General features: G+C 37.8%; 1 protein-coding gene across 3 annotated transcripts in view; it reads left to right on the top strand.

The window, feature by feature from the left end:
• The window catches only part of LOC6568535 (polyadenylate-binding protein RBP45C), a 37133-nt gene extending 34762 nt beyond the window's left edge, over positions 1 to 2371 (top strand). The window contains exon 8 of one of the 3 annotated variants that reach the window (XM_032740741.2): positions 1934 to 2371. In XM_032740741.2, coding sequence (XP_032596632.1) covers positions 1934 to 1975 — 42 coding nt within the window. In that variant the 3' untranslated portion in view covers positions 1976 to 2371. Of the gene's footprint in view, positions 1 to 21; positions 344 to 1933 lie in introns of those variants that run through there. The other 2 variants (XM_032740742.2, XM_001994772.3) reach the window with 2 other exon arrangements.
• Positions 2372 to 26751: the final 24380 nt, after the last annotated feature.

Below are 26751 nucleotides of genomic sequence, written 5' to 3'. Positions count from 1 at the left end.
ACACCCATATTATTTTTTAAGGTTTATCCTTTACTTTTGCAGGCACAGTAAGCAACAATATAAAACAAAAACGAAACAAAAAAAATCCAAATTTTTTAAGTACAGCAGAAGTTCTGAACAGAAACAAAACCAAAATCAGCTGTAAATAAATGCGATGCGCCGAAAAATTAACAATTGACGTCAGCTTGGCGTCCAACGAATGTTGAGTGCTGCACCAAAACCCAAAAGTAGAATCACAACAAAAATTATGCTAAAGCACACAAAAAACATTTACAATTGTTTATGCTACATTTAGTCCATAAACAGTTGTAAGCGGTCCTTGAATAAGCCTTAAAAGCAAAAAAAAAAAAAAACATAAAAGTAAAAAATAAATAAAAATTAAAAGTAAAATTTAAATTTAAAAATTTCAAAGTTGCTTATAACATACAAAGACAGATCGCAACACATCCCACATACATATACAAATTTATGCTTTATATAAATGTTTTAAGCATGCTGCGTATATAAAGAATTATAATTAATTGATCAAAATATGAAGAAAATCAAAAAAAAAAAAAAAAAATGAAGAAAGAAAATACAAATAAAATATATTGCGTACATAAGTAAAAAGCAATTTGGTGAAAAAGGGATAAACATAAATTAGGTATGCTGTTTTCTGTGTGTATTTGTGCAAAGCAGCCCACACACACTTAACCACCACACTCATACACATACACATACACATACGTACAGTTACATACTCAAGCGTGGAATTAAATAAAAATAAACATAATTAAAAGTGCGTTAAAATTAATTTCGCGCACACAGATACAGACACGTACACGTACACACACTTTTATTTAGCCAAATTTATATGACTGTATGTGCTCTGACACGCGTACAGACATAACAGACCCAGACGTCCCCAAGAGCCCCTTAGCACACTCTCCCACCCACACACACACACTCACACACACACATATAACAGTAATTGTACTCGTACTCGCATATTATTTAGCATTGTCTTCTTTTGTGCGCAGCTTTCAATAGTCGCCTAGCAGCATATACCACACACACACACACACACACACATGTACTTTTACACTATAAGACTATTTAATATCAGAATGATAATACACATAGCACTAGTGCCTATTACTATCGTAGATCTAGATGAGAACGCCATCACATTGCGATGTGAGTCTCACACACACCCACTCCCACACACACACTCTGACACACACACACACAACCTACAAACACTAGACTACTGCCAAGCCTAGCCAAACTATTGGCAAACTCGACATTTCCTGCTATCATTTTCCTAAAGTCTGCAACAAAATGTTACAAAGAATTGTAAGCCCATTGCAAGCCACATACTAGTTAACGCACTAATGCTCAAATAACTATATAGAACTTTATTTTGTGATTGCTCAGTAATTGAAAGACATGTTCCTACATACAGCTACATACTTAATACACACATGCATACATACAGACAGCCCTACCATACACAAATACAGCCACAAGCACTCGCAGTTAATGGTATCTGAAAGAACATATGACATATTCGTAACTATTTATTAAATGCTGTTGTCAAGCACAACAGAGTCCAATGCAATCCAGCCACAAGCTAATCTCAAACTTGAACTCGAAATTTGAACTCGATGTAAATGACATGAAGCTTAAGTTTATCTGTCTCACAGGCTTTGTAATTAATAGCAGCAAAGATAAACACCTATTTCTTTTTTCTTGTATATTTTTACTCAGTTTGCAATAATTTCATAATGGTTATGATTTCATGAGTTCACTCGATTTGCAAAATTCTTCAAAAGACATGTACAAAGCAACATTACCCAATTCTCACATAAATATTTTGACTTCCTTTCGAACTATTATTATATTAAATTTTTATACTAAATAAACGTATAAAACGTGTATGTTTTTATTTCAGTTGCAGGAAGATGAATGGTTAGCTGCAAATTTATTGTGTTAGAACAAGCAAGACAAGATCCGAATTATGTAAAAATATATATACATATAGTTAATACCCAGCTGTTCCACAAGTCCCTTCAACTTGTCATTTGCTATATTCAGGAGTAAAGTATCTACATCCACAAATCAATATTTGTTGTGCTCAGTTCAAAAATACATTCATGTTAAATGTCATATCGCTTCGTCGCTTTGTTCGTTGGAGTTTTTATACATATTTTATAGCCATACAAATGAGTATTAAAAACAAACAAACAAACAACGAGTGTAAAAGATTTGTGGAATGTTTGGGGAACAGAGATTAGCAAACACTAGAGGAAACGCCAATACACAAGTACATGCATATACTAATATACTCGTACATATAATGAATACAATCAAAATATGCCATCGAATGATATTAATTGATATTAGCCATAATAAATGCAAAGCCATAATAAAATACATATACATATAGCAATTAAATGAGCGCATATCCAATTCGCTTTACCAAAACAACTAAAAATACTATAATGCAAATTCCGAAGGTCCTGTTTAATTTTATGCATGTCCAACAAACAACAAAAACAACAACAAATAACAAACAGCAATTAGCGCATACCACACAAAACAGTCAGAGAGACATAAAGGGAAATAGTTAGTGAAATTTGTTCACATACCCCCCTCCAGATTATACTATAATTGAGATGCAAATATTCAGACACACTCATACGAGCATACTCTCATATAGAACAAATAGAATTTTCGAAGTACACACTAGCTGAGTCATTATAGGGCTCTACGTACTATCATCTCCATATGGCTCTCCGTCTGAGTGTGTGTTCGTCTGGCAGGCCAATGGAAATCGCAGTTCAGCAAATGTCAAACATGAGTTAGTTATAACAGAAACACTCACGCACACACACACACACACACACAAGCATACACACACAGAGACACACACTGACACATACAAGAAGACATAAACATAAAAGTGAATTAGAAATATAATGGTTTATATAGTAAGTATTAAGAGAAAAAAGAAGATAGAAAACATGCTTATATAACGTACATCAATACATCAACATATTTAGAAATATACATACACATATAGCATAGTAAATATACATGCATCTATGCCATATATGTAATCTAGTATAAATCTATATATATATATATATATATATATATATACAATTATATATATATATAAACAGGCACATGGAAAATAATGTTTATGTAAGTGTTCTACGTATATTTACGCATACAGACATATACATGTACATATGTGCGAGTATGTCTTGGATGATAAATCACAAATAATTGTTCAAAATGAAAACCAATTAAAATGAAAAAAAAAAAAAAAAAAACAAAAAACAAAACAAAAATTCAACCAGAGAACATGTAATAGGTCGTGTGTAGTACGAGTACGTATCGAGCAATTTAACTAAAAATCATTTCAGTCAGAATGTGCTATTTAAGGGGCTCCAGGTGGAGATCGGGGGTTTCGATTTGCATATTGCGCGTTTTATCTCCATCTTTTTGGCTTATTGTTTTTTTTTTGTGTTTTCATATTTTTTTTTATTAATTTTTTATGTGTGGGCATTTTATATATTTTATATACACACAAGCAAATTTAGTTGCAATTTTGCACATGGGCGATATGTGCAATAAAAGTATTTAGGGTTATAGGGGCAAGTAGTACTATAGTTCAAATACATAATTGAATGTTGTGCATGCATGTCTATAGCTAACCGAGCTCACATACGCAGCATCGCTGATTATAACCTTAACCTAACCTAATCGAACCATGACACAGACATATTAGCCTAAGAAACTAGCGAGTTGTAATGTATATTAAGATTAAGATGTTTTTAGCACTAGAACTTACAGAGTAGTTGGACTATGAGAGGCAATGCATGTTTCAACATGATAGGACACGAAATAGATGTAGATGTGATTTTAAACAAGAGGCAAAACCGGGCGATCCATTTTCAAAGATTATAGCTGATGCGATAATTGCATTTTTGTGTTGTTATTTTGTTTATGAAAAAAAAAATACATAAATATAAAAATAAGAAAAAAAAAGGATTTTTGTTAAGGAAACGATAACTTAGGCAGATAAAAATTTAAAACATTGTTGACCAAACCAATAAAGAAAAGTTAATGAAATTTGGCTATAAAAATCAGCACATTTATGAAAGCAAACTTTATATTTAAAACGAAACAAAATACTATACAGAAAAAGATAACAGATTATATACAACTATTATTGGTTTGTTTGTTAATGTTTGCGCAACATATCAGTAAAGAGTTAAACGAGTAGTTTCCATATAGAAGCTAACCCAGAGTTGGAAACTAAATCTATAATGATATATAAATATTAAGATATAGTAAAGTAATATAAATATAAATATAAAAAAAATATTAAAGAAAACTAAAACAAAAAAATCGAAAAAAAAAGTATTAATGTTGTGCAACTATTGAATGTGCTAAGACATTTATATACGTCTACATATATATACAAATACTAATTATTTATATATATACAGTAAAGACAACAACCACAAAACAAAACAAAATGACAGCATATTTATAGGCATATATACGAAGAATTACAAATAAGGTTAACCAAAGCAGGAGGCCAACCGATTGAGGGGTTTATTGTATGCATTAAGTGAGTACATTGGACAAGGTAATTGACCACTAAATTACTAAGTACTCATTCAATTGATGTTTGTAATACTCCCTTATAATTTTACAGTTTACTCAGTCTTTTTTTGTTTTCTGTTTTTCAACAATACAAAATATGTGTTATAAGTATCTTGGTGATTTTCTCACTGGGACGAAATAATTTCATAGCTCAATTGATATATATATATATATCTGTAAATTTATAATTTGTTTATATTTGGGTCTCATTTATCATTAACATTAAAATTAAAGTGTTTCTAGTTTTGGACAATGTGGAAAGGGAATAGCAAAACGAAGAGAGATACAAAACCAATTGTAGATTATAATTAGAAACTGCAATTACAATTTAGTCAATTTGGTGTGTAATTATTGAAAAGCAGAAGCTGGAGCATTAGCAAAATTTTAGAACACAGACACACTCAAAAACAAACAAACAAGCAGACAAACATGGATGAAGATTGGGCCAAGGGTCAGTCTGTAGTTAAGGCACGTAGCATAAATTAAATTAAATGAAATGAAAATGAAATCAAATTAAAACAAAGCAAAAACCGAAAATCAATCAAATAAAAGTATTATTTAAGCAACAATACAATACGAGTATAAATAATTACATAGCATATATTTACATAGAGCAGTACTCAAATTCAAACCGACACCCAAAACAAACCCCAAAACCAAACCAACCACATTGAGGCGGTTTATTTGTTAGCTAACAAGAAACCAATGAGCGCAACATAAATTACATTCATTGTAACAGGAAAACTTATGAATAAATGTACTTTTTTTTGGGATTTTGTTTTGTCGAATGCCTATAAAACACAGTCTGTTGTCTAACAACAATTAACAGATTCATAAGACAACCACTGGCAAAGTTAATTCAAGAAGAAATCATTGGGACGGTCAGCGGAATGTTATGTGTCGTCTCATATGCTAAGGTATACACAAACATATGAGATTAATTATTTATATATATTAATGAATAAACCATCCCCAAAATATTTAACGTTAAACTAGTAAACTAAATATATAATAGCAATGTAAGTAAAGCTAGAAAAAAACCCTTCAATAGTACATACATACAGAGCCAGCGAGAGAAGATTTGAACCAGTTGCGAAATGCATTCGAATGAAACGATCCATAATATTTTTGTGCAATATTCCAGAGGGCGTTAGCATGCATTTTATGCATTTAAAATCATAGTAAGATTGTAAACACAATGCAAATATAGAAGAAATCAAACGATGAGCAAATAACCAAAAACTGCTAATAAAAAAATACAAAAAAAAAAATTACAAAACATGCATAGTAGGTTTTGGAAAGCATCATACTACAAAGACACAGATAATCTGTGCACAGGAAAAAATCATAAAACAACACACACGCACAAACACTTACACACACACAACCATTCACACACACACACACACACACGAAGTAAGAAATAAAATATAGTAAATGTATGTGTAGACTATATATATGCATATATACATATATGTATTAACACATAAAATATGTTAAGTAAATAGAAAATAAAGTAAACAAAAAATAGATATCGACTGCAGTACTGCAAATATTTTGTAGAAATTTAAGAATGTTTGAGTGTGTTTGAGGACAAGGATTAGAGACACACACATAAAACCAAAAAGCAAACAGGAAAAATATGAAGCAAAAATGAAGCAAAACGTAAGTGGAAACCAAACAAAATGAAAACCAAACAAAATAAATGAAATCAAATTCATAAGCTATGTTTTAAATATACAAAAACAAAAACAAAAACAAAAACAAAAACAATATATAATATATACAATTATGTGTATGTATATACATAACATAAATACAAATATGACATTAAACATAGACATCACACATATACAGTCACATCTATACAAATGGCGTTTGCATAAGAAATCACATGTGAAACAACGTAACGAATATTAAAAGGTTAATCAAATTAAGCATAGCAACTCCCAAAATGAAATGAAAGAAAAAGAAAAAAATATTTATAGTTAAAACAAAAAAAGAAGAAAAAAATACAAAAAAATAAAATAAAAAAATGAAAAACTCAAAATTTGGCTGCGTTTTTGTATACCAACGCGCCAAAAACAAACCAAATTAAAGGCAAGCGAAATATTATACAAATTATATACAAGAAGAAAAAAAATGCAGGCTACTAAAAATGATGTTCGAATGTTGTTATAAAAGGCCAGTGCAGAAGTTCGGAGATAGTCGGCGAGTTGCTAGCAAAAAAACATTAAGAAAATATACAAAGCTAAACAAAAAACAAAAAAAAAGCAACATGCAAAACAACTATTGCAACATAGAAATTATGAATAGAAGTAACACGTAAATATAATATAAAAATAAACGGCTAAAAAGAAAAAAACAAAAAAAAAAAACTTATATTATGTATACATAAATATATTGAAGGAAAACAAATAAAACAAGCAAAAAAATTTTGTAAAAATAACAACGAAAATTGCATTTTAATTTCAAATAATTATCATTCATACCAAATGAATGCTCTTATCAAAACACAAATATTTGTCAAGCCACAGTTAGGCTTGTTGCGGAATTCTGGTTGGTTATGTTAATTTCGAGAGTTGCTGTGGATGTCTGTGTTGGCCTTGTTTTTGTACGCTTTCCGTTAACCAGAAGTCATTGGACAACAGGCTACAACTTGGCAACATACTGATAACCTACCTGCTCTTGAGGTGCTCAGCAAGCAACCCACTTAGCTGCATATACATGGTGCGTGTCTGTGTGTGTGTGTGTATGGATTGGAGTACCGTAACCCCACAGTGTGTTTTGAGGCTCGTTTGCCCGCCAAGCATAAATTGTCATAACAATGGCAAAAGACAACACGTGCAACAATAACAAATCAAAAATTTACAAAAACACAACAAAAAAAAGAAAGAAAAAAAGAAACGACGACGAAATGAAAACACGCACAGTTAAAGCAAATGCTTGCCGTGGGGAATTGGGGACAGAGTGTACTCCGGATGACTGCCGGTAACAGGAGCAGCGAGCAGTGAATAACGTAAAAATGCAAAGTGGAGGAAAATGTTTTAAACATATTTTTTTGCCAATTTTTTTTTTTTTTTTTTTGTTCTTTTTGGACTTGTTTTTACGCCATGGCTGCTGTCGTTTTGCTGTAGTTGTTATTTCGCTCTTTGCCGCAGGTTAAGACCAGCACACACACTCATTCTATTATTGTGTGTGTGTGTGTGTGTGTGTGTGTGTGCGTTATTATCGCAATGATTTCAAGCACACAGCAGAGAGGCAGACGGGCAGACAGATGTTCATGTGCTTTTGAAGCAACATATGCGCCATGGTTTCACTTTCATTTCATACATATTTGCGCGTGGTTGTGTGTATGTGTGTGTGTGTGAATGTATGCGTGTGTATGTGCATGTGAGTGAAATAATGGCGCTATGTTTGATTTGCATTGCAAATCGTGGCAATTTTGCAAAATGTCTTCCTATATAAGAAACAATATGTTTTATTTACTTACATTTGACTTTGATTTCACCGACTTGCTGCCTCCGACTCCGACTTCACCTCCCGAGCTTCCTCGGAGGCGTGCGCAGTTAGACTTCCATAGGCTTTATTTTATTTCAACTTGAAATTCCCAGCTCAGATATTTTATACCAAAAGGCTTTAAAGGTAAAGGTTTTTGCCTTTCAATGATTAACATTATAAATGTTAATACTCTTTTAGTCTGTAATGCTTTTCAATAATTATGCCAATGGTTTCATAACCTAAAACCCATAACCAAGCTTAGGATTCTGTTTTGGCCATTACCAGCTTTGGGACGGCTCACAAATGGAATCAACTGAAAACATTGGCTAAAGCTTGCCACATAAAATGTAACGATGGGTTTAGCAAGGGCAAGGGCAAGGACTTGGGCGAGGCGAGGGCAAGGGCAGGAGGCTGGTCGCCCGGTGTTGAGGCTTGCCATGCACACGTCAAGCCCCTGGGCGCATACTTACACACATACCTACACATTCTGACATAGGTGGGTACCTTAAACAATGCACACATCATAATATTTTTGCAGACTTTATGGACGCCATCAACTGGAGCTCGAAGCGATGCTGCATTCTGGAATGCAGACGACATAACGTGCATTACCTTAACGGTGTGGTGCTCTTGTGTTCCTTATTGCTGTTGTTGTTTTCGATGCTGATGCCGCCTGTTTAGTTAGTAATTCCCATACACAGAGCCATCGCCTAGCTGGAGCGACAACGACAGTGGAATAAGAAGCATTCGGTGTATAACAGGATATTTGCTGCACATAAAGAATGTATCTGTGGCGTCGTGGGAGTTGAGTTCGTTCGTTGAGAACGTGCAGCTGCAACGGAAACCGGAAATGCGCAAATAGCAAAGTACTGAGATCTTGACGCTCCTGCTCTGCGTGGCACTGCATAGGGCTTGTCTGGCAATCGACCACATGCAGTGAGAGCCAGTTTCAGTTGCATCTGCAGCAGCCACCCTGAGTGGCTGCACATCCGGCTGGCAGATGCGACAACCCCGAGGCTGATGGCTGGTCTGGCATCGAATAAGTGGTTTTGGAATTAGGAATGAACAATGAACATGTTCAAATCAGCTAAAAATGTTTGCTTCCACACTGACAACTGGCTCATTGCAAAATGGAAGGACGCTAATTAGTGAGTGCGATTTAGTCATTTGAATAATGCACAAAAATTCGATTCTAATAATATGATGTTCAGGAGCTCTCCTGCTTTGGATGTTGTTGGTTACATTTTGTTCTTTATTTTTTGGGACGAGTCGAGGCCAAGTGTAACCGTGGCTGGCATATTACCGGACGCTTATGTCCATTAACTGATACAGATGCCACCCCAGGAGAACACGCGCCGGCCACAACGGGGACATCATGAATCCAAAACTTTACACATAGACACACACGGACAAGCAACGTTGTGGCGTGGTCGTTGTGATGTCCGGCTGCTGTGCGAGTAGCCAAATAATATACCCAGTTCATAACACGAAACAGAACAAATGTCCTTTGCTGATAAAGCCTCATAATAAATGTCGACCTTTCGTTTTTCCATTTATATTATCAACTGCGACTCGAGCCGGGGCTCAAGGTCCACCGTCTACCTTACCTTGCCAGGTTTTGAGCAGCAAAGATGCGAAGCTATTGCTTTTGATATTGTTGTTGTTGTTGTTGTTGTTCTGGGTGCTCTGACAGTGCGCCCCTGCCCCTGCCCCTGCCACTGCCAGGTCACTCTATGAGTATCTTTTACCTGTGCTTGCCGCACTGCCTGAAAAGTACCCACATACATACATATATTAAAATGTATAATAAACAATGCGCGGCCGCCGCAGCAATAACAACATAATGTTGGCTGTATAGGTGTGTGTGCATTAAAGTGAACAAGTTTTTTGCTCACATACCCTTCAAATGCGGCAGGGCATTGTATATTTCTCAATACAACAGTAACTAGAATTTAAGTAAACTTCAATTGTGTATATATATAAATATTGTAAATTAAATGCATAATGTATTTATAATTTTCTAAATTAAATGCAAAAATTTGATATATTTTCTTTTGTTTGCTTTAATATATAATATGCATAAATTAAGTGATTAATATTTTAATATATAGCTCTTTTAGAATAGGATAGTTGAAGTCTGATAGGTAAATAGCTTTTATGTATATCAGAACATTTTTTTTTTAAGCCTTAGCTAATTAGCAGTCTTCAATCGATCAACTAAAGTAATTAAATATTTTTCAATGTTGTAGTACATTTACAGCTAGAATTCAATTCCAGACTCAGAAAGAGCATTTGCCTGTTAACATTAGGACTTCAAACAGTTCACCCTCAATGCTTTTTTTTGTGTGTTGTGTTTTTTATTTTTAATAGACCGGACCCAGGCGAATCAAAGGGACCTGGCAAAAGCAGCAGCGGCAAGTGAATTTATGTTATTTCCTTGTTGTTTGCGTATCAGATAAGCTAATAAAAAATATTATAATTACGTATCTGTAGGGCAGGCAGACAGGACGTTGGCAATGCAGGTGAGCATTGAGGGGGGCATTCAGGGGACATTCAGTAGCAAGTTGGATGGTGTGGGTGGGGGGAGTGGCACAACAGACTTTGTGTTCAGATAGTTGGCTTTGTTGCGTTACACGCGCTTTTAATGTTGTCCCTTGATGTAGCTGACTGGCTGACTTGCTGTGCCCCAGAGTCAGCAGTGAGGGGCCACCTGTCCGCCGCAGCGCCTTGGGGCATGCTCTGTGTATGTGTGCAGTTGAAACGAAATAAGCCATAACGACAATTTAGACTTTGAAGTGCCATTGCCATGCGAACTTATTTTAATTAGATGCGCACACATAAATGCTTAACGTGTTCGCCGCAGACCTTTTCTTTATTTTTTTTTTTTTTTAATGGGCACCAGACTCGAAGGCCTCGAAAAGACAATGCGACAACGGCATTAAAACAGGTGGGTCTCAGGTGGGCGTCAGTTATGGCGCCTGGGCATGTCGCTGTAACACACATTAACCAATGCCATGCAATGCAGCCATAATAACAACCGAGCACAAGTTTAATTAGTGCAGCCAACGAGGCCAGACCCAGCAGGCAGGCAGGCAGGCAAGCAAGGAAGCATGAAAGGAAGCCTGTGGCCAACGTTGCGTATGAGCAATGTGTGTTCGTGTGATAAAATGGCCACGCCACGTCAAGGCTATGCCTGAGTATCTGTATGTGTGTGTGTGTGTACTTTTATAGCTGTCATCCATCTGAGAAGTAAAACTCTTATGGTCATAAAAACTCTAGAACGCATTGCGAAACGAAAAAACAATGCCAAAAAATCCCGATAGGATTCGCCCGAGCAGAAAAAAATGTCAGAGTGCTGAACTAATAATGGCACATGTCAAAAATTCGGTGGGCCCCGCAGGTGTTAGGGGACAGTGAGTGGTGGTGTGGTGGTGCTGTGATGGTGCTGTGATGCGGTGGGGCAAGACAGTTGGCAACTTTGGTCGAATGACGAAACCCAAGTGACATTCAAAGTGATTTCGTTTTGGCAGTTTTGTGTCATTTGTTAGATTTAACCGATGCCAGCTCACACACATACACATGAAAGGTCGCTTTGGGTCTGGAGCGTGTTGCATTTGGTCAGCTGGATGCTCCAAGGACAGATGCCGCTGAAAATTAGATGAATAGGAAAAACAGCAAGAAATAAAAAAGAGGCGATGAAGAAGGGAAAATATCGACATTTATCACTTGACAGCAAATCTCTAAATAACTACTAATTCAAGATAAAGTAGTGAAAAAGAAGACATTTATATAATCTGGAACAACGCTGCTCGTAAATGTGAATTTAACGACAAACCCTTGATGTCCGGTGCATTAGCTCTGACCTTTGGCTGTGATACCTGTCACATTATTATAAAAATGAGCATAATCATACAGCTCTCAACATGAATCCAAAAAGGACTCGCGTATGGACATTGACATGGACATGGACATGAACATCAACATGAACAGCAAATAGCCAGCCAACATTAAAGAAGCCGTGTCCAGGGCCAGACCTCGTATCGGCTGTGCCAAACGCACAAATTGCATGCCAATGTCCGATTCAGTATACACAAAATAAAAAGTTAAGCTTTCAGAGTATATGCTATAAAATGTGTGTATATAAACATATATGTAGCAGACATATTATATATAGATTTATGAAACGGACACTCTGAAAACGCAGCAGCTGGACAAAGTCAAAGGCCAAAGCGGTTCTGCTGCCAAGACAACTGCTAACTGGCAGTGCAATATGCGTGTGTGTGTGAGTGTATATGTGTGTGAGTCTGCGTGGTACTTCCGGTGACAATGTGCTATGATGCCAAAACTGAATGACTAGGAAGTGAACAAGCCGGATGAAGGCTCAGTGGCTAGCATACTAAAACCCAAAAGCCGCTGAAAATATTGCATCTGTGTCCAATCTCTCTCTCCCTATCTTTCGCCTTCTCCCTCTCTTGCTCTCCCTTTCTCTCGCAATTGGCACATATAGTTAATACATATAAGTATGCACATATATGTGTGTCTGTGTGTGTCTGTGAGTGTGTGTTTCTGAAAGTTCTGAATGCGATTCGAAACAGTTGCCATGTTGCAATATTTGAAATACATTTGAAAATTGCATTGCGTGGCAAAAAGGACATTTATCTCATTCGTGGTCCCTCCCTTCAGCTGGTGGACTGTCAGTTGTGCCTCCAACTTTGCGGCGGCTGACATATGATTTATAGTGATGGGACATGTGTATTATAAAGCTCATAAATTTATCGTTGCACCATGCCAGGACCTGTCGACAAAGCTGACACTCGCTTCTCTCTCAATGCGAAGCACTTACAAATGTTGCTCCGAACTTCCGCACTAGTTTTTATTGGCCCAAACGTGGGCCAAATTAGCCCGCACGAATCTGCCTCATGGGTACTCTGCCTCATATGATTGGCTCTTGTCTTTACTGCCAGTCATTTGACTTGACATTAATGCGCCCAATGGCAACAAATGCAACAATAAATTCAATTAATTGCATTTTATTTCGATTACGCGAGGCTGCCGCCTCACCATAAATGTCAATTGCGGTCATTGAATATTAGAGATATCGTCGGTGTGGGCAAAATGGTGGATTGGGTGGCGCAGGGTCCCAGTGCCTGGGAAGGCATGGCGCTTAGAGACTCTTCCTCATCTAATTTTTGCTCATTAATTTCATGCAACATTTTTATGCATTGTCATAAAACTAATTTTACGATGCCAGAGCGCACATACACACACATACTCACACAGACAGAAATACCCAAATACACATACATATATGTCTTGCTGTTTGCCTAATTAGATTAGTTAACTGCGCATTTCGCATTCTTTGTCTGCTTTGGTTGTTAATTGTTTAGCGCGTGGATTTTTTGTTGCTTGTCATATAGCAAATCATTTCTCTTACTCGCTCAATATCTCTCTCTCTCTCTCTCTCTCTCTCTCTCTCTCTTTCTCTTAGTCTGTTTCTTTCTTTCGCTCATTATTCGACTTTAAATGCCACTTATGAGTTGAGAGCTGCGTTAACCCAAATTAGAATAGCTATTGAAATTGCATACAGCAATTGATTTGTTGATTTTTTGCGATTTCCGCTCTTCTTGGCTGAAATATCAAAATGTTTCCTTATGCGATTTTATACATTTTTGAATGTATTGCGTTTACCCATGATTTAATGGGAACAACATCATCTGTTGTATGCAAATAATCGTGCTATGAGTTTCCCAAATGATATACAACCGCAGGATAAGCATTATTATCCAGCTGACCACAGTCAAAATTAGCGCAGGGGGGTTAGAAATACGAATGTGCAACTCTAAATTTATATGCCTACTTAAAAAATAATCTAATTTTATTTGAAATACAACTGGAAAAAATTGTGCAGCATTGAGTTTGTGATTCACTTTGGTATACTCGGCATTAAGAATCCATCATCGGGCTAAGAGCCATTTTAAGCATAACCCTTGCTATGCCACTGGCAGAAGTGCAAATAGAGATATATACACTGATGGCTTTGGCAGGAGCAGACACACAGACACATGTACTTGAACACACTTTCACATCGTGCTATATAGCCGGCAGTGAAAGGAGTTGATTTACAATGGGCTAAAATGGTACGTTATCAGTGCGTATACTCGATTTTTATACGCACACTTAAGCAAATAACTGCAGGCATTATTTCAAAATTCGAAAATTAAAAGCAAACAACATAGAGAAGAGGTATATATGCAGGCTGGGTCATGCCAGGTGGCTATAAGAAAATAATCGTTCAGAAAGAGATGGTAAGAGAGCAGTAGAAAGAGAGAGAGAGAGAGAATGAGAGAAGAGCGCAAAGTTTTAATGTAAAGTGATGTGAAATGTTTTCTTTGCGAATTTACCTTCAATTTATGCATTTATGAATATGTAAGCACATTCAAGACCAAGCTCTTGGCTGTGTGAGCAGTCAAGTGGTAAACGTGAATTCAGAAATAAACACACAAAGACTCTCACACACACACACACATACACTCACACTAACACACTTGCACGCACACAAGCACTTGGCAATACATTCATTAATAAAATGCTTTTGGGCCTCTGCCCATTCACATTGCCACATTTCATAACTGAGCCGTAAGGCAGCATTTTTAAAGAAGAAACAAAGCATAAATAATTTATTGTGTCATGTCTTTCAACGCTGCTTCTGAAATTGCACAAATTGCTTACCGAATGCAATCACAAATTCGGTTGCAAGCAATTTAATTGTATTTTTTTGTCAAACAACTGCAAGTCGGGTACTTACACATGTCTCTGCCAGGCGATTATCGTACAGCACTGTAAATCCGAATCAAAGTTAATCAATTACGAACAAAGTCACAACTTGTCAGACATCGCATATCAAACCTTTCATCCTTTCCATTGAGATCACGAAACATTTTGCATAATACCCAAATTGATAGGACTAACCACGTAGTATGCCACAGCCCCACCCCTCTCCCCCACCAACGCAGTGGCCCTCAGAGTCAATCAACAATATGTCGACATGAAAAACAATTATCGTGATAGTTTCGCTGACAATTTGAAATGTTGTCACCTATGCAAGGTGTCGATTATTATTATTTTACTTTTATTATTTTTGGTTCCCACACCGACCGACGTCCGACGAATATTTGTAGCTATTAAGTTGCGCATTGTACATATTTTCACGCCTGTTTATTATCGATTTATTTAACCCATTTCATTGAGACTGACAAAACTGAATGTAAAATTTAGATTTTATTTGTTGATTTTCTTGCGCTGTGCGTATAACAAATGAATTTCAGCTACCATTTCCTGGCGGCAGTCAATTTATGACATTTTCTTGATAGGCAAATGGCACGCGCTAATCAATGAGACATTTTCATATTTCTACTTGCTACCGTCACAAAGAGACTATAAATGACAAACTTCCGTTACGCATCGTTTGCTTGCCGCATGCCTCCATTGCTTAATAGTCCCGTGCCACGGAACAGAGACACGATTCGTGTTGGTAAAATTAAATGCGCATTGAGACAATTGGCGAAACAATTGGTAACATTTTCTCGACTCGATGTTTTTTATGACCGAGCAGTGATATGACGTTTTATTGGGTGAAAAGCAACTAATTTGGGATTTTATTGGCCCAACAAATGAACGACTGCAACCTAAAAAGCACAATTGTAATGAATTCGCATTTATGTTTAATCAATTAGATAAAATGTTTGTCTATATATATAAAATTAAACAACTTTCTTGCAAGTATATTAGTCAATAAAATCACTGATTCGGCAGATTTGGCTACGGATAATAGCTACTTATTTTAAGTGACTTCTTAGTCGATAGTCAAGAGACAGGTGAGTATTCTAAGTCTGTTTCCATCCATGAAAGTATTGTTCCCTCCGATGAGTATTCAAAGCATGCTCTTCTCCATGTCCTTGTTGCCATTGACTCGATACTATTGAGAAGTAAGTAAGAAGATAGACGCATGATCGATATATCGTTATGCCCAAGCCATATTTTATAATAATAAAATAAACTATATATTATTACTACATGAATATAAATTGCTGAAGTCGTTTCATCGATATCGTTGCCGAAAATAAATTAAGAATAATACAATTTACACAAGACCATATTTAATGAGGGATTTTATGAAATTGACTGAAGTCATTAAAATTCCTATGTGACGAAAAAGCTGCTTAGAAAGATTTTCTTACATCTTAGTTACTAGCTGAAATCTTTATATCTGTATATTTATTTTATTTTTTGATGTAGTCATCGAACCACATTTATTTGGCTTAACATGCGCATGTAAATATGAATATTTGCCATTTTATGGACGCCGAACTGAGATGGTGATGTAGGCGCCCTTTTGGGTAAGTATTACGTACTTAGCATAAATCAGCGGAAGCTTTATCATAACGTGCTCAAAACTACAACAGCCATATCTAAAAGCTCAAAGAGTAGTATAACCACAACAATAACTATAACAGCAGCAGCAATACCAACAAAAACAACAACAAGCAGTGGCCAGCAACAAAAGTGGCAATAACAATAAAAACCAAAAGTACTTTTACACGCACTTCAAATACAAATAAAGCAGTCGCCGCTGCGAGTGTATGTAAATATGTGTATGTATATGTGTATGTGTGTGTGTGTGTGTGTGTGTGTTTCTAAGCGCGTGTGTGTGCGCATTTTTGAGTGGACGATAAATAAATTAGAAAGTTGCAAACGCGAAAAACTCTATCGCTACAGTTGAATTTTCTCTTTCGACCGATGGCGACGCACTGCGACATAATGGCGTCCACTTTGTGTTCTTATGCTTAATTTGCTTAAAAGGGTGCTGCAATGCCCTATGAAATTGCACTCTTGCACACACACACGCAATCACAATCACAAAATGGGGTGTGCGGAGTAGGCGCAGTCAGTGAATGAGGAGGAGTCGTGGCGTAGAATTGAACGGGTCATAGACATGGACACGCAATGCAAATGCAAATGAGAGCGGTGTGAGAGCTGTCAGTGAGTCGACTAAGTGTATTTTACATTTCACGCACAATTTTCCATTTTGCATTGCACGCAATTTGCCGCTTAACGCACAAGTCGAGCACAGTCTTTGCAACGCGCACCAATTTAAAAGCAGCCAACCCACAACCCCGGCACAGGCACCGTGCTTCATACCACGACCCGCTAGATGCCACCTCCTTTTTGGCTCATAACACATGCTGAACGGCATGCAGGCGACAGCTTAGCTAACGCTAAGCAAGTCCAAGTCCTTTCCCTGCTTAGTCGCATATTACATCACTCGCAGTGAAGTTCGACGCTCTCTTTCCAGCCATGTCACGTTGTTGTTAGCATTCTCTAACTGGGTGGCATGTGGCAAAGGGCCATGCAGCATGGGGCATGCGACATGTGCGTGGGCAAATAGTTAAAATAGTTTGATGCGCACTTTTCAGCGGCTCTGACTTGGGCTTGGCCTTTGAACCCTCACTGTCTTCCATCCCCCTCTTCAAATGCACACACACACACACACACACACACACATTTTGCCCCTACGCATTGCTCGTTGAATTGTTAATATCATTTTGGGGGGGAGGTATACGCATTTAAATGAGACTCACGTACGCGGACGATTTGTCACAAAATAATTTTTACGACTTTACGACTCCATTTGCCAGTGACCAAACCCCAATTCGAAAGAAACACATAGCGAAATATCGCGCATATAATTTTCGTGCTTGATGTTGTTGTTGCATTTGCCGTTGGATTTGTTGTCTCCGTCGCCAACTGCGACAATAATGCTTCGGTTAAGCCCGAAACGCGCTATACACTCGACATCGTTGCTGCTGACGACTTCCCTTGTCTGCGCGTCACTTAAGTGAAAGCTCACTTGACATTTGCTGATTGATCTATGTGGCCTGTACAAGTATTAAATACCATTTTTTTTATTTATTAAAATTGGAAGCAAAAAAGTTATGCACGTGTAAAATGGAGTAGACAAAAGCAGACATCAATGTATGAATAGGTTTGGGTCCAGCTTTCTAAGGCTTATAAGAGATAAAGAAACTTCAGTTGTGGTATGTACATAGTCACATTAAAATATATAATCTATCTTACATATAGCCGTAGCATTAGCCGTCAGCTGTGCTTCATGCCTGTAAGGGCAAATATAAGAAATATATGCCGTTCTCCAATGACAAGTATTAATTTGTATTGTGAACAGACTACTGAAGATAGTAGCAATAAATATAATATACAATGTGAGATTGTAATCAGAACTAGTCTCCTCTTACTATGTATTTTTCCATTACTTCGAGTTTGTTCTTGGCTATGCTTTGAAATGTAAATGAATATTCCGAAAATTATACTATACAAATTTTTTAATTAACATTCGCATTAGTTCATATCAAATTTAAAATATCTGAAGTACAAAACATTAATCCATTGACAAATAATGTCCGTCAAGAAATAAATAGCTGATTTTAAGTAAAGAAAGAAAACGCATAATGAAATACATAAGCGTGGTATATGTTTTTCTAAAAAGTCATTAAATTATTTCGAAAATTTCAGAGGTGAGCACGAATCTGCGGTTACAGCGCTTGCTATTCGATCATTCAAACTTTATACAAATTATGGCTGTTGCTTGTGTGTTTGTCAGTTAATTTGATGCCTGGCCTTGTGGCAGACTCAATATCATTTACAAATTGAACGCACAACGCAATAACCGCTGGAAGCGTCGAGTCAATAGCTGCCTTCCGATCCAAATCTAATTAATCGTTTTTCTGTTGCCACAGTTGCTGCTGATGTCTTACCCATTTACACACACACACACACACTCACATACACACACACACACACTGCGATACACTCGCACACATATCAAGTACAAGCTGACAATTTCAAATTTAAATGACGTGCGAAACAAGAATTTAATTTTCTACTCGTGTTCGCAACATGAAATTCACTTTCTATTACTTCCGCGAACATGGCAACCAATGCCAATCCGTGCACATGGAGAAAAAACGTGTAACATCTACGATCTGCATGATATGGCAGTGTTAATAGAAGGAAGATTTCAATGGTTTAATTCACATATGTTTAATGCAGTACGCATCTAAAAAATCGAAGTTCATATTTTGCAAATGCCTTTTCAGATCTTTTATCTATGTGATTCTATTTTTTATTAATTTTTTTTTCCTCTTTGCTTCGAGTGTGTCGGCGACAATTCAAGTTTATTTACTTCGCAGCGAGCAGTTGATTTTTTGTTGCTATCGCGAACTGGTTACCAATCAGCCTCGTAGTCAATGTCGTCGTATTGCAACTCACACCGCTCCACATTTGGCAAAATGACAAATTTGCCGAGCATGCTGTCGCTCAAAACGGGCAGTGGGCGGACCTGGACGCAGACCGGGCGCTGCCACTGAAATGAGGGGTGCAGCAGGACGACAGCCAATGGCGCAGCGCTTGGTTTTAGTTTCAGTTGCCAGTCGACGTTCGCCATACGCCATCCGCTATCCGCCATCCTCTGTCTGCCAGCCGCTATCCTCTGTGCTGACGCTGTTTGTCTGCCAAATGCGTTGCCTACTTTTAGGCTGGCATAATGAAATTCCAACTTTTGACTTATTGGCGACAACGACGACGTCGACAACGACGACGCCGAGGACAACGACAAGTTCAGTACCAGTTTACTAGCTAGCAACGTCACGTGTCATTGTCCTTGTTGTTGTTGTTGTTGCCGTTGTTGTTGTTGTTACTGTTGTGGTTTGCTTTTGCAGGCGACGCAGCGGCGCTTGCGCTTTTGTCACATTTCTTTCGAATCATAAATTTATATTCGCATTTTCTCAGAGACCCAACAGCACTTGGAACAACATGGAATTAAAGTCAATTGAAAAATATGCCAGCAAATTTAATTTCACTTTAGACTTAATATCAAATATTTGATCTTAATACGTGTATACAAATTGAATTAAATATTATATATTTTTAGCGTGCAAATTTGTATATGGTGCACTTGTTTTCCCTTAATACTGAAATTCCTCGACAGAGGTTAAATAAAATACAAATCAACAGCACAGCAAACTAATATTTAATAATGAACTATCCAACTGTGTAGACTTAAATCTTGTCCATTTAGTTTATGTACGTAAAACATTTATACTTTTATTGAGTTTGTCTTGGACTAGAATTTTGATTGTTTTGAGTTATGTTTTAACACAGTAATTGGGAAAATGTTGCCTAGAAAATTCAACGGAAATTGCTGGAAATTATTGTATTCAATCTATTAAAAACATGACGAATAAATGCAGTGCATGGAATCCCTTTGAATTGGGAAACTAGCCAACTACAAATGTTTGAAACAGAAAAGACTGTACAAGCTCCGGTTGATTGTTAATTGAGCGAATATTCTCAAACAAAGCGGAAGTTTACAATTTATGTTTTCATTATGAATGCCATATTATTATTTATTTCCTAGTCTAGTTATTTTGGTTGTTACATTTCACAAATGCTTGGCACATCCTCGCAGTTATGGGGCTGTGTATTGGCATTGAGTTAGTTAACCGACTGTTTCTTAGAAATATTTGACACAAACTATTAAATTCCTTTACGGTTACATTTCACAAACGATTTTCATTTAATTCTCCTCTTTCATTTTATGAGTGTTTTATGGGATTATATTAAAAGTACAGTGAATATTGAGGCCGCATTAAATAAGTATGCACTGAGAAATATGCAATTTTTGTTTTGCTGCTGGTGCTGGTTATCTGCAGGCGCAGGAAATTGCTCAATTTGCAAGATGCTTTCACACCGCAATAAGTTGAGCGGAATGTCTTTAGTATTTTTTCTTTATTGCTTTTGTCTGAAGCTGTTAAATGCATGACAGGATTCACGCCCCAATGGGCATGTCCTTTGATGGCAGCTCTCGCACCTTTAAAGCAATATCCGCTGGGCTTTCACTGCCCCAATGAAAATTAATTTTCATTTTAATTGACTTTTACAGTGTACGCAAAAAGTGAGAATTTTTAGTGTTTGCTTGAGGCGAGCTGCGTGGGATTGTCAATATTTGCATGCTATACATTAATTACACAGAAATACGCACACATACATATACACAGGCACACAGACAGGTATATTTAAGCAGAGGCATTAGGCACAACAATGGCCAATTTCCTGGCCAGTTTCATGGAACACGCCGTGGGCGAAATAACCAAACTGAGCAGCTTATTAGCTGGCCAGGTCAGCACGCGAGTGGCAGGTCAAAACCAAGTGCCGCAGTAAGGGCTGGCAATCAAAATTATCCAACCCCCAGACACCCCCGCACCGAATGGCTGGCTAACTGGCCAAAGCCATCGAACTTTTACGCATTGTTTATGTTAACAAAATGTAAATAAATGTTCCGTACAAACGATGTTGACGATGACGAAAACAAAGGGCAATTAAATTTCTGGCCAAAATAAAGGCGCCGGCGCACGCAAGTCGTTGGGGACTTGGGACAACAACAGGTGTTCAGGTTTGCCAAGCAAAGGAAACGAAAACAACAACGACGACAACGACAAGAATGAAAACGAAATAAATCAAATCATGGGCAGACAAACGGAGCATAACAAAATACATACACAGACACATACACACACACAAACTCCTCCTATACACACCTACGCGCACACACACAGAGAGAATTTGAACTGGCCCTTGGCCATTGCATATCGAACAGTTTTATTGAAGTGGCCACCATTTACGCAGCCAATTCGTCGTCGCCTTTGTCGTCGCCGTTTGTTTAAGTGGCTCGCGTGTTAATTGTCGGGGAATGTGCTTGCCACGGCGATAATATTGGACAGCCAACGATCCAGCTGAGCAGCTCCTTAGTCGCAGCAGGACAACGCCTGACGTGCTCGCTGACAATTCAAAGTTAACGGCCAAATTGGCCAACAGTAGCAAAAGTAACGCGTAATAAACTAGAGCGCATAAACAATAGAAACAAGTTAGAAAAAAGACTACAATAACTCTAAGCTCGATCTGAGAGATACTCTGTTTACGACATATGTAGTTAACTGAAGCGTATCTGGTCCAAATAATCGCCTCAGCTAATTCTAAAATTCTTCAAATCCAACTGCATGCGATTGTTGTGATCTCTTCTCAATAATTTGCTACTCTATACATATATTTATTGTATTTTTAGACCACATGACTTTACTCCATCAGACACTCTTTCATCTGCGTGTAGGGTAAAACGGAAAACCGCTAGGAAAGTCAGATATAGACACGCAGTTGAAGAATTGGGCGAAATTTGAAGGGGAGTAGCGTAGTAGCACTGTTGAGCTTTTGAATATGTCAACGACGACTTATGTGAGCTGTTGGCTCAAATTGTGTTTATAGCAGCACTCCTCGAAAGTGTGTATATGTATGTGTGTGTGACTCTTGATTGAACTTGTAAAGTCATATAAATGCTTACGGTTGCCCCTGGCCTACAGGCAACAAATGTACAATCTTACCGTAACGACCATTAAATGCTGCCCTCTGCCATTAAAGTCACATCCGTTTATTTTTTTATCGTTTTTAATTGCATTTTTTCTCTATTCTGTTTCGCGTGCTGTTGTTGTCTTTTTTGTGGCTGACTCATTTGTCGCCGTGTGCTTGTTTGCTCGTTTATTTTATTTAGCAATTTATTTCACACGTTGCCGCAAAAGCATGCCACCACACTGTGAAGTGTGCCTACGTATTTGCCCAGCGCTGTGTGTTTTTATGTGTGTGTGTGTGTGTTTGTGTGTGTGTGTATCTACTGACTGTTTTTAATTTTAGGCTATTATGAGCTGTCCCCTTGCCATCCTTGCTGACCGGTGCCCGGACTTTGGGTATGTTGTCGTCTGGGCCAAAATTATGGCCACACATATAAATTGTCAAGCGGTCATTCGTCTTGTAGAATAAATGTTGCAATTTGTTGGCTTTTGCGTTGGGCGCCCGCGAGCCCTCCAAAAAGATGGCGTCCGAGATAGTCAGTTCTTGTTCAGCATCCGTTGCGCACAAAAGTATGCTACATTTTTGCGTATCACTTCCGAAACAAGCGCTTTGTTGGTTTGCTGCTTTGTTTCTACAGCGCCGGCGTGCACCTTCACTGACCACTGGCCGGACAAGCTGGTAGTGCCATAAATTCTATTGCAATGCATGCGACTCCATGTGCCAGTCGAGACACAAATAACTCACAGTCTGCTGTGCGCCTCGCCTTTTATTAGTAGTAGTAGTTGGGCCAAATAGAAGCAGAGCAGTGGGAACCTCCGCTGACCACTGGCGGCATATATTTGCGCACAATTAATTATTATAAATGTCGTGGTACCCACCCGGACTCGGACTCGGACCCGTACCCGGATACGGATACGGACCCGGGCACAAACAAAGCCACACAAAACGTTCTCCGCTTGCAAGCCAGCGAAATTGTTTATGAAAATTTATGATTACAATATTTGTCGTCGTACTGCATCTTCCGCCTACCGTACCCCACTTTCGCTCCCCCTGTCCCATCTGTAGTATGGTATTTCAGTTTTATTTATTTGAGTTGACGCTTTGCTATTGCATTCCATGGTTGCAACTGCAACGCATTTAATCTTTAAGTTGACCAGGTGATGTTCCTCAGCATTTTTTACCTGCGGCAACTGATTTTAACTATCGCCTCTCAATATGTATTCATATATATATATAGACACGTGTATATATATATATGCTCTCCCCCTCTCTACTATATTTATTTATTCACAGATGCGTAGCTTCACGTATGTGTTTTCCTTTGTATTGATACTTTGTTTGCAATTGATTTCACATGACTTCCTTTATGTTTATTCCAAAAAAAAAAAAAACTTTTTAATGCCCTTGAGAATAAACACACACACCTCTAACTGCGACCTCTTACGCACAACTTGAACGCGAAAAAAGTTCATTCATTCATTCATTCATTGATGATGTTGGTTGCCTTTCCATTTATTTTCATATTTATTTGCTTCGGTTTCGATTCTTGTATCTTGTTGGCTTATATTTTCTGAAATGATCTTTTATTTATCTGTTCAATGCCTTTCGATTTGTTTGCCTTGTTATGGATATGTTAAGACTGTTACGAAGTTTGGTTTTCATTGGTATTGAAAAATACAGCAGATATATAACAAAATGGAATTCTTTACTTTCACTTTATTATTATTTTCTCATTATTTTTAATGATGTAGAGACTGAGTATTGTAACCTGCTGGGTTTGTTGCGCTTCTTCCATGGAAATTAATTGGAATTCTTGATGAATTCCAATGCAGTTTATGTGATCTCATTTCACTCATATTTAGGGTGCTTCCTGAGCTGAGAGACACTCAGTCTGCTTATTAGCCAACAATCTTCCAGAATGTGTTCTGGAGTCTCGTCTGCCCGCAGCTATGAGATAGTTCTTTAGATTACAACTGATTGAAATCAGTTCTGTAATGATTATTGTAAGCAGTTATGCAAGCAATTTCTACTTATCCATCGTTACACTTTCAATTACCTGTGAAGGTTCACTCATTCTCATTCGCTCTGCAGACTGCATTTACAGCTGGTTCATTATTTCCACATTCATCATTTGGGCATTTTTCGCTTGAGCGCCACTTTAGACGCCTTGGCCACCTTGCGCCCAGTGCATAGCCTGCTGCGGGTTCGTTATCAAATTTCATGCAGCTAATTATGCGCTAAGTAGACACACATAGCACAAGAGCAACAACAATAGCAGCGGGGCGGGACACAGTGGAGAGCGGATAATTTATGGCCGCGATTGCAGCCAAAAATCCTTTGTCGAAAAGTTGCAAATACCTGGAACTTAATGTTGGACTTTGAACTGGCTAGCGACTCTACGCCCCAACCAAAATATGATAAATGTTGTGCGGAAGTTGGCGACTGACACAGTGCCACGCCCACGCCAACGCCCACACCCACGCCCGTATGGCCTTTGAGCCATATTCCCCAGCCTCTCCCTCACTCCTGCCGCACTCGCTGCCATTGCCACAACAAGGTACGCAAAAGCCGTCAATTTGCGAATATGCGCGCCATCGAAATTCCCATAGACATAAGCATTGGCATTGCGAGTAGTAGTTGCATTCCTATCTGGGTTGCCCAGTTGCATTGTGTGTGTGTGTGTGTGTGTGCCTCCATTATGAGCAGCCGTTTTGGGGAATTATCTGGCCTTAGTGCCGGGGCGTGCTGCATTAGAGACAGCAGATAAACACAGTCAAATGCTGTGAAAGCCATTGCTTATTTGTCATACACATTATGTAGGTGTGTTCTTGTGTGTGTGTGTGTGTGTGTGTGTGTGTGTGAAGTGTTGTATTTAAAGTCGGGAAAGCTTGAGGTGCATGGTGCGTATGCGTAACGTGGTGTTGTTATTCGCTGCCCAAAGGGAAATTGAATTAAAACTCAAAGCGAAAACGCAAATTGCAGCCTATTTGCCATTCTGCACTTTCCATTTTGCAATGTCAGCTGGCGTACGAGAAGTCGGCTTGAAATTAACGACAGTCATAACTTTTTGAACGCGACATTTTAGTTTTGGGCTGCTCGGCATTTCACACGCTGCCAAAACGTTTCCGCTTCCGCTGGCAGTCATAACTTTTTGCCTCTACCATTTCTTTTTTTGCTGTCTTTTTTTTTTTTCTGTTTTTGCAAAGTTACGAGCATGCCACAAACTGTGACACACCGCGAGGCAGGCAGCAAAAGCAACTTTGCCGACTTCAGCTAGTGCAGCTTTCGCTGCCATTTGAACCTTGCAGACAACAGCGGACATCACTGCCAGCAGTAAAGGTAAATAAGGTGGCAGCATGCAGCAACACCCACGTATCACACGGCCACTCGTCTTGCCTCACCATTTAATTGGGTTGCGTGTGACTGGTGCACGCAATCCAATTTTTTGTGCTGCTTCAGCGCCATCTCATTTCCAAACTGTGTCCAATACCCATCACAGTGTGAAAAGCACATCGGTTGACTCATTTACATACTGATGCTGTCCATTGATACCTATGTTGATCTTGTATCTAATTCTTAATTAGACAATCGAAAATTTCACTGACATCATGTCTATGTCAGATATGAAAGCGTAAATATCCATTTCCAAATATTGGTATAAGTCTTAAAAACTTTTCAAGTTTTATTGTTGCCCAAGAGCAATCCCATCTTCAAACTATACCCAATACCCATCAAAGTGTGGAGAGCACATCGGCTGACTCATTTATATACTGATGCATATTGCTACCTAAGTTGAAGTTGTATCTCCTTTTCAGCTTCTTTTCCATTCGAAAATTCCCATGACACCGTTTGTGCCAACTTTATTATCCTTTTTTAACCATTGTCATCAAGTCAACAAAAGTTTTTAAGACTCAAACAAAATAGATAACTCCTATTTAAATCAAAGTTATTTTATCCGTAAAACAAGTAAGTTAAACAATTAAAATTTGTAGTGCACTCAATTTTTTTTAATTTTGCTCAACTTTGAACTAAGCCTGGAGCAAATTAAATGAAAACGAAAAAGCTTACAAAAGGTTGCAATGTTTCTTTGTTATTCATTCATAATCATTTGGATAA

The sequence above is a fragment of the Drosophila grimshawi genome, unplaced genomic scaffold (assembly GCF_018153295.1).
Source record: "Drosophila grimshawi isolate 15287-2541.00 unplaced genomic scaffold, ASM1815329v1 contig_311, whole genome shotgun sequence".
Lineage (NCBI taxonomy): Eukaryota > Metazoa > Arthropoda > Insecta > Diptera > Drosophilidae > Drosophila > Drosophila grimshawi.
The sequence above is the reverse complement of the archived record's forward strand: the minus strand, read 5'-3'. Positions and strand labels throughout refer to the sequence as shown.